The 10,161-nt window shown below is 36.1% G+C and overlaps 1 protein-coding gene across 4 annotated transcripts; it reads left to right on the forward strand.

Annotated features, from left to right (window-relative positions):
• Nucleotides 1–3,617: 3,617 nt before the first annotated feature.
• LOC149201987 (putative disease resistance protein At5g47280) lies at nt 3,618–9,873 on the forward strand. 4 transcript variants are annotated; one of them, XM_089403071.1, is made up of 7 exons: nt 3,618–3,812; nt 3,953–4,059; nt 4,210–4,990; nt 6,318–6,721; nt 7,703–8,055; nt 8,419–8,639; nt 8,898–9,873. In XM_089403071.1, exons 3-7 carry the CDS (start codon nt 4,294–4,296, stop codon nt 9,722–9,724), a joined length of 2,502 nt encoding a protein of 833 aa, XP_089259197.1. In that variant the 5' UTR covers nt 3,618–3,812; nt 3,953–4,059; nt 4,210–4,293; the 3' UTR covers nt 9,725–9,873. The 4 variants fall into 4 exon arrangements, with proteins under 4 accessions (XP_089259197.1, XP_089259194.1, XP_089259195.1 ...); XM_089403068.1 differs by having other exon boundaries at nt 3,618–4,059; XM_089403069.1 differs by having other exon boundaries at nt 3,953–4,990.
• Nucleotides 9,874–10,161: the final 288 nt, after the last annotated feature.

A 10,161-nucleotide genomic window follows, 5' to 3' on the forward strand; every position in this document is an offset into this window, starting at 1 on the left:
TTTTTCTGCTTCTTCATCCTTAAACAAGGATGCAATTTTGCTTTTATTTGTAGCCTCAGTATCTGATGAAGAGATGGCTACTTCTTTAGGAAATAATGCAGGAAACCTGTATACAAATGTCACAGGGTCCTGTACTCTTATGCTTCTTTTACAAGAAAGGAGTTTGGAACTGGTTTCTCAATTTTAGACAGACTTATCTTTTCAACTTTGCCAGTTAAACCAGATATAATTTGTTTTGCTGTGTCTAAATGACCAACTAACTTTTCTTCTACTCCTTCTATTTTCTTCAATGACACGCTGGCATAAGAATGAATCATGCTAGTTTCAAACTGTACATTGTTCAAACATTTATTTACATCATTTAATGATACTTGGATAGTATCAATTTGTTCCCTGACTTCCATTGATTTTGCAACATTCATTTCCAAGCCTTTTACTGCAGTATTTGTCCAGTTACGCTGTTCACTAGCTTTCTGAATCCTTCCATCAATGCCCAAGGCATTGTCATCTTTCTGGACTAAAGGGATGGCTTTGGCTGCATTTGTGTTTTCTCCTATGACAAATCCTTTGTAAGGAGGAAAGGCCGTAGGGTTTCAATTTTTGATCCATCAAGCGCAGTCCAAGCATGCTTGCTTGCTGAGGTGCTGGTTGAACCAGTAAAGACATTCAAGGGAGCAATATTATCTTTCCATGAATAAAAAGATATCCAAGTGTTATTCATCTCCATATAATGCTTCCAATCGTCAGCAAACTGTTTCTTCTCTGCAGGAGTATAGTTCTGATCGAACTCATCTGCTTGAGGATTAGTGTACAGATCCCAATTTAGCATGGCTTTCATCCATTGGGCACTAATCTCGGATTTCAAGCATCCATCCATAAGTGAGAAGAACTTATGCATTTCTATTACTGCGGGCTTTTTACAGTCAGAAGGAACAGGGCGAAATCTGCAATCTGGTTAAGCACAATGGCCTGGTGCTTAGCAAAAAGAAGATAGAGGTATTTCAAACCACTATCAAATTTTTGGGTCATACAATCTGCAATGGGCAGATAACCCTGCAGAAACATGCTTTAGAATTTGCAGATAAGTTTCTAGATGTCATCACAGAAAAGAACCAGCTGCAAAGGTTCTTAGGCTGCCTAAACTACGTCAACAACTTTTACCAAGACTGTGCCAGTGACAGAAGGATATTGAACAAACGACTAAAGAAGAATCCTCCAGAATGGATAGAAGTCCATACTAGAGCAGTCCAGAACATTAAAGCAAAGGTAAAATCTTTGCCTATTCTATACGTTGCTGATGATCTTGCCTACAAAATTGTTGAATCAGACACAAGTAATATTGGATGGGGTGGAGTCTTAAAGAAAAAGGTTGGAAAAGAAGAACAAGTTGTTCAATTCGCCTCTGGAGTATGGAATCCAGCTGAACTGAACTACTCCATGATCGAGAAAGAGGTCAAGGCAGCATGGAACTGTATCAGTAAGTTTGAAGTTTATCTCATTAATAAACCTTTTCTTCTGAGAACTGATGCATCTGCTCTGCAGAAGGTGTTAACAAAAGACATCAAGAAGGCTGGAGAAGCCAAGTTTGCCAGATGGCAGGCTTTATTTGCAAACTTTGATTTTCAGGTAGAGCACATCAAAGGAAAAGACAATAATCTGCCTGATTTTTTAAGCAGAGAATACATTGAATCAAAATATCATGTCATGATGATTATCACAGAGTGGGACCAGCACCAGAAACAAGAAGTCTTGAGAATCGTCCCTGATGACCAAGACTGGGAGACCTATAAAAGAAATTGGAAACCCACGTGGCAGCTCCGAAGTACAAAGGTGCTAGATGCCAACCTACGGCCGCATACCAACCTCCAACACTTTGTTCCATAAAGAAAAGTTTACCCTAAAGGAGGAAAGTGGATTCATGATATGATATATGATAAAGCAAGACGGGATGGTGATCTTGCACGACAGGCTTTGGAACAAAATTTTCACGACATTACCACTATCTGGTGCCATGGTGGACACAGCGCAGGAATGTATGAAAGGTATGTCTGCATATATAGGACAAGAGATCTCTAGAATGAGCTAGGCCATGTTAGAACTCAACCAGCTGCCAGATCGCCAAGAAATGATCCCAGGATCATATTTCTAGATACAGTATACAACTTTGCAGACTACAAGGAATTTCTCAACCTCGATGACAAGGTCGAAACCTACTATACTAGACTCAGATTCAGTGTCATTGGTCATTTCCAAGGATATCAGCAATGCAAATGGTTTAGAGACTATTGGACTGATTATGGAATAAACAGAACCGCCATGGATCCTGTAGAACATGAAAAATATTGCAAAAACCTTTGTAGACCATGTATTGAGCAATGTAGTACAGACTGTAATCACCCTATTTATAACAATGTTAAACAAATGATTGAAGGTGAATGGTCAGTATACAAGTCATCTCCATATAATAATTCCCTTGAAGAATATATGAGAGAACACATGGAATGGCTTGTATTAACCAAACTCCAGTATCAGATTGTACTAGGGAAGCCGATGATTGTCCGCAGGATCTACACAAAAGCCTGGGACACAATGTAATATAAAAGGGACAGATTCCCTGATCTTACTATTCGCTGATGTAATAATGAGTACCAGTCACAAGGGCTTAATTGTGATCAGATTTCTCGTGAGCTTTGCTCTACCAAAGCATTCACAGTGCAAATAATTTATGGTCTATATTTTCCTGTGGGCTTTTACGAAAAGCATCCACTTTGTTATCTTCCGTAAGATTTACTTTTGTTATCTTCTGTAAGATTTACTTTTCCGGACAGGAATCTACAATCAGATGTCGCTTTGGCATTACCCGAAAGCAACTATTCCATTCATCGGACTAGAATCTTTGTGTGGACGTTGCCTTGGCACTATCTGAAAGTAATAATTCCATCCACCTTTAGGTCAGTTCACGGATGACCTACAGTGATGTTTGTCCCCCCTCACTTCCTATATAAGGAGGGTAAGGCCCTATTACAAAGTCATTCGCATTTGGAGTCAGTTAGAGTCTTTGTGTGTTTTGAGTCGAGTGCCTCTCTTGCTCTGCATCTGTTGACATTCTGTCTGATCTGCTTGCAACACGAAAAGAACTCAAGTCCTTAGGTGATTTGAGAGCCTGCGCAGTGCCATACCACTGAATAGATTTGTTTAATACACTTGCAAATATATGCCTTTTTTATTATATGAAAAGACTCATCAATAGACCATCACGTCTTAATTAGTGTAGAGTCAATGTACCAGTCAAACTGAAAGTTAAAATAAGAATATAAATTTATCGTCCTAGATGTCGACGCTTCACTCTAAATGTTGAAAACGACCGAACACTTAACAAAAAAATTAATATTTAAATAAAAATCTAACACTTAACAAAAAAAAATTAATATTTAAATAAAAATCTACAATGTCAAACATCAAAATTTTTAATTAATTATATTATATCCAGATCAAATTTTTTAATTAATTATATTATATCGCGTGTTCTTTTCTTATAGTCGCTGCGCCCAACCACCAACGAAGAATACTATATTAAATGTGTTCTAGAATGTCCTATCTTCCCCGAAGCGGTGTGCCCGAACGAATTTGAATCAAATTGACGGAGCACTGTGTACACGCAGCCAAGGAAGGGGCGCTGTATTACGCAGCTTTAGGGATCTGTATTCCAGTAGGAAGGAGTGCTGGCAGGGATGGAATGTATGCCAGTAGGAAGGAGCGCCGGCAGCGATGGAATTTGAATGGGCAAATTGTTATATGGTATTAAAAATTTAGTAAGTGATTGAAACGGTCAAATTTGATGGTATTTCATGTCTGAAATTTACAGAAACAATCTAATTTAACAGGTGCTTCAGATTTGAAATTCAAATTTGACCGAGCTTCAGATTTGAAATTCCTACGCTGGGTGTTGTAGGAATGGCCGTGTGTAGGTAGGAAGGGGCGCTTGGTCTCAGTTGACTGAGGAAGCTGTGATATATCAACAAAGAACCGACCTGTCTTACGCGCCTCAAATTCGCTGTGGTATCAAAGAATTGATTGACATAAATACTGAAACAAAATATTTGTTCACTCAGTTATCGTTCATTATATCTTCTGTCTGTTCCTTCCATGCCCACATGGAGTTCTTAGGATTTTCCGACTGAAGATTTATATGTTTGCATTGAATATCAGGACACCAAAATAACGATTGCAATTACTGATCAGGTTTAGTATAGAGGGTCATAAGAGGCTTAAAACAATCTCTGTTCTATAGGAATGGATTCGGTGGGAAGTTTTGTCGTAGACGAGCTGCTGGCAGCAGTTAAGGATGTGGTAAAGAAGAACGTTGACTTCAAGGATTGTTGCCAAAAACTCCAAGTGACTTTGGAAGGATTGATACCTACATTGGAGGAGGTCGCATATAACCAGTTGCAGGATGATCCACAGACGCTGCTCAAAGAATTCTATGAGAAGTTGCAGATCGGAAAGGCGCTGGTTCAGAAATGTTCCAAGGTTAGCCATCTGAAATTCTGGCGGATTTATAAATATGCAAATGAAATTGAACGTCTTGACCAGGATATTCTCAAATTCATCCAGACAATTGGTTGGGCACTCAGCTTTCGTGAAATACATGAAATAAGTCATGGGAGAGCAAGTTTGGGGGCTAAATTTGATAAATTTGAGGTCAAAATTGAAGAGATTGGAGATAAAATTGGGAATTTTGAGAACAGTATTCCAGAGTCGTTACAAAGGATTATGAAAGACCGCATGGATCAGTTGGAGAACGGTCAAAGCGCATCCCCATTGAGCATCCCGAAATTGCCAGATTTTAGTGTTGGATTGGAGATTTCGGTCCGTGAGCTGAAGAAGCGCCTCCTGTGCGAAGGCGTTCAACTGCTTGGAGTGCTAGGCATGGGGGGCAGCGGCAAGACCACATTAGCAACAGCCTTCTGCAATGACAAGGAAGTTCAAGGTAAGAGTAGTTATATTGAATTAGATCTTCCGGACTCATAGAGGCTGGATAGAAAGTATTGGATGAAGAAAAAATTTAGTGGTTAATTTTTCTTTTTCAAATATGTTTTTTCTAAATCAAAATTTTATATAAAATTATTAGAAATTTATCTTAGAATATTTTAAGGATTACATATTATAGATTAATGATATTGGAAAATTTTCATGATTAAAATGATATAGCAATGTTTTTTCAAATGTTGCTCTGTCATTATAACAAGTGTATACTTCTCAACCACATTAGATCCTCATTATAACAAGTGCATACTTCTCAGCCCCAGTTAAAACATAAGGTCCATTAAGTAGGTTGACCCAAGAAAATGGAAATATGGGATCCAATCTTCAATTTTATCGTGCTGGGAAAGTGGGCAGATAACATAAGTTGTATTTGGAAGGTTTACCCAAGAAAATGGAAATATGGGATCTAATTTTCAAATTTACTGTATTGGGATAGATTAAAAAAGTTCTATTAAACCGGTTGACCCAAGAAAATGGAAATATGGGATCTAATCTTCAATTTTACTGTATTGAGAAAGGGGTAGATAGTGTGCAGATATTGAGTCTATTTGGAAGGTTTACCCAAGAAAATGGAAATATGGGATCTAATTTTCAAATTTACTGTATTGGGATAGATAAAATAAGTTCTATTAGACAGGTTGACCCAAGAAAATGGGAATATGGGATCTAATCTTCAATTTTACTGTATTGAGAAAGGGGTAGATAGTGAGTCTATTTGGAAGGTTTACCCAAGAAAATGGAAATATGGAATCTAATTTTCAAATTTACTGTATTGGGATAGATAAAATAAGTTCTATTAAACAGGTTGACCCAAGAAAATGGAAATATGGGATCTAATCTTCAATTTTACTGTATTGAGAAAGGGGTAGATAGTGTGCAGTTATTGAGCAGTTATGGATTTGTTTCACTGTATTGAGAAAGTGGGTAGATAGTAAGCAGATATTGAGTAGTTATAGATTTAAATTTGAGAATAATATATATATAGTCAATTTATTATAGAATAAATTTATTATTTCACAAACAACAAAATTTTATACACCAAATTAAAATTAAATTGAACTAAATTTGAAATTAAATTTGAAATATTAATCTTTAACTAAATTAAATTAAACTAAATTTAAATTTTGAATATTATTCTTACACCTAAGGGTCTTGTTTCAAAACATGGTACATTCACACCTGGCTTGTTATATCTCGACGAAAATCAGATAATTGTTCTCAAAATTATTTCCACTGATTCATGTTTATATGTTGTCGTTCTTGATGTACAGATCGTTTTAAAAAGAGGATAGTTTATGAAACCATTTCACGGTCCCCAAACATTATAGAAGTTCTGGGCAGCATGTGGCTCCAGCTTGTTGGCGAGAACAAGCCTAATTTTCGTGACATCGAAGATGCACGTAGACAGTTGCAGAACAAGCTTTGTGTAAAGGAACCTCAGCCAACATTGGTGGTGCTGGATGATGTCTGGGAAAAGGGTGACCTTGATAAACTGATGTTTGAAGTAACAGGGTACAAGATTCTCATTACAACAAGAAACAGCCAAATTCTTAGGCCTGAGCAGCGATATGAAAAACAGTTGTTGGAAGCATCAGACGCTGTGTCCCTTTTCTGCCATTTTGCATTTGGTCAACCATCCATTCCGGAAACAGCTGACAACGACCTAGTTAAAAAGGTACTTGTTCGTTCTACTTTAAATCAGTACATTTGCAGTCAACAATGATACACTTTTTCCATTTTCTTTTAAAATTGGCCAGGATTTTTTTTTGGAAATTTAAGTTTTAATGGTGTTATTTGAAGAAATTGAATATATATATTTTTTTAATTGTTGAATTTATTTATATATTTAAAATAACTGAAATTTACTGGCAATCCCTAAAAGTTAGCTCAATAAGTCTCATGGTTAAAGTATTTTTGTTATCATGCTTCATACGTGGACTTAGAATTATATTGCAAATATCCTCAAAAGGGAAAAATAATTTAATAGTTGGGTCTCAAATCTGGGAGAAGTACAGTCTCTTCTCATAGCCATTTATGTCGCTCTCCAGATCTCGGTCTTTCTGATAAGGATGCTTAGGCACTAGTCTTGTTGGTATAGAATTGTCATACAACAATATGATTGAGGGCTGGGCATCTTGCTGTAACAGTCTCTTACAGTTATTGTATCTAGACCTTTATATATCCTTAATATAAGTCTATGATGTTTTTTTTCTTCTGACAAAAAAAAAAAATGTTGTAGTTTATCTATTAAAATAGTTTAATAATTTAGATTGTTCTTTTGTATAATGACAATGTATTAAGTTAGGAATTTACAAATCAAGATGTTGCAATTTATATGTTATATATTTTGGAAGGTTTTCTAGTATATTTTCCAGTGTAGTTTATTTAGAATTTGGCAGAGATTTATTGGAATTACAAATTTAAGTTGTGAACTCTTTCCAATCTAATGTAAATGTCTAGAGATTTTTTCAAAATACTGAATCTATATCTTCAATTAAAAAAACAAGTTATAACAACACAGGACATTTTATTTTTTAAGGTTAAATTCCAAGGAAAAAAAATTCCGAAACATAGACAACACCAACGAATCATGATGACTGCGTTTTGAAGTTAGCGTGTTAATGACGCTAACCAATTGACAACACTTGTATCACAGGTAATTGCAAAATGCGATGGATTACCGCTCGCTCTTGACGTGATTGGAAGGTCTCTATATGGACTTTCCCGTGAAGCATGGATGACTGCGAACGACAAACTTTCTGAAGGACAACCGGTGTCTGATGATCACGAAAAGGCGCTGACACTGATGGCAACAACTGTAGATGTCTTGAAAAAAGAAGTACGAGAATGTTTTTTGGACATGGGAATCTTTCCAGAGGCCAGAAATATCTCTGCTGATATGTTATTAGATTTGGGGGTTTATGTTCATGGGTTGGAACGGGCGGGGGCTTACACAATCTTAGTAGAGCTTGCCAGTCGAAATCTTGTGAAATTGGTGAACAATCAGAAGTAAGTCAGTCACATCTCATTGTTTAACTTTATTGTACATTCGACTGGATTGTAAAGAAAATTTAGGTTTATGTTTTCATATACACTTAAGATAATTGTAAAATTAGTATATAAATTATCAAATAACTAAAAGAGAATGTAGTTCTTCATAGTCCATAATCATAGTAATAGTCTGCATGTGGATAGCATTACTATTACTATAAAAAGATAGGTTGTAAAAATATATGAACCATGGTAGATATATCAAAAAAAAAGAAAGAAAACTAAACACTCAATATTAAATAAGAATATGACAAATTAATGGATCTTTTGTTGACCATTGATTAGCTTATTTTTTTCCTTACATTTGCGACTTTGGTTCAGAGATAGCCTGTGGGACTCTTACGAATGGCACTGCGAGCTTTCTTTTACTCAGCATGATATACTGCGAGAATTGGCCATCAATTTAACCAACAAGGAGCCTGTGGTTAATAGACGCAAACGGTTAACTATGCCTCGGAAAGCTGTTTCTTTTAGGAAAATGTGGAAAAAGCATGCAGACTGTGAGCGTGCATTCGATGCTGAGATTGTTTCGTTCAACACAGGTGTGGTCCTCTGCTTTTTTTAAGTTGTTTTTATATGTTTAATTGTATTATTTAATTAAGAATATTTATTTATTCTGATAGTTGATTTTGGAAATATTTTTGAAATTGGAGTATTTAGATGAAAATGAGTGAGTTAATATTTTAAAATCATTTTTGTCTATTTAATTTCAAAATATTCTTAAAATTTGATAATAAAAAAAATTAACCATAAAAAATATTTTCTTCTACATATTAATTGCTGTATCCTTGTATGTCAAGGTTCCATGCAGGAGAAGGATTGGTGTCAGATGGACTTTCCTAATACCAAGGCTCTCATCTTAAACTTTTCTGCAAGCCAATACTTTCTTCCACCATTCATCCAGTCAATGCATAAGTTAAAGGTTCTCATAATTGTTAATCACAGCTCTAAGCGCGCTACACTCCAAGGTGTATCACTCCTCTCTTCGTTAACTCGGCTGAAAGTTGTTCGGTTGGAGAGAGTAATTGTTCCTCCCCTCCAAGAATACTGCCAATCCTGGCCAAAATTAGAGAAGTTATCCTTCATTCTTTGTGAGGGTTTTAAGGATATGACCCAATTAAATATGGGATGGTGTCTCAATTTCCCACGACTTCTCGAGTTCACCATTGATCACTGCAGCGATTTGAAGGAACTGCCTGCTAGTATTTGTGAGATGACTTCCCTTAAACGGTTGTCCGTCACAAATTGCCACGACTTTCATAAATTTTTAGATGATATAGGAATGCTCAGCTCACTGCAAATTCTCAGATTGTGCGGGTGTCCAAGCTTAAAAGAAGTACCAGATTCGATTTGTAAACTTAGGCAACTACAATTCCTCGATATTTCATCCTGTTACGGCATAAAACAACTCCCGGATGAAATAGGGCGATTGTCCAGTTTGAAAAAGCTTGATATGAGGGAGTGCTCTCATGTGAGGCAAGTTCCTGGATCGGCTTGTCACTTAAAGCCTCATATTCAGCTTGTCATCTGTTGTGAGCAGATTCAGCGTCGGTGGTCACAGATGATCGGTAGCGGCAAGGTGGAAGCTGCAGAAGAACAATTTGATCTGGATTGGCTTGATGGGTGATTCATTAATCAAAATAAGGAGGCAGATTCATTAATGGCTGTCTGTCTTTCCTGGGTATTTTGGGACTTTGGGTGAATGGTTTTCTCCACTGCTCTAGTCCTCCTCTTGTAAGCTGGACGTATATTTCTCCTCCTAATACAATTTTGGTTTGCGACATAGTTACCAAATTTATATTCGAATTCCGGTTTGCAACATAGTTACCAAATTTGAATTCGAATTCCATTATGTACAGAAGTTGTTTTTTTTTTTTTTAATCTCAATACTAGGGAAAAAAATGGGAATATGCATCTTAATATGATTAATAATCTTTTTTCCCCAAAATTTTAAAAAATTGAATTGGAATAATGATTATATTAAAATTTTCAATAAAAATCATTAAATTTTTTCTTATACTTATTCTCAACACTCACCTTGCATGTCTATATAAGATGATCCAA

Source organism: Pinus tabuliformis, chromosome 2_1 (assembly GCF_031772625.1).
Source record: "Pinus tabuliformis cultivar Carrire ecotype Pingquan chromosome 2_1, CPIR1, whole genome shotgun sequence".
Taxonomy (NCBI): Eukaryota; Viridiplantae; Streptophyta; class Pinopsida; order Pinales; family Pinaceae; genus Pinus; species Pinus tabuliformis.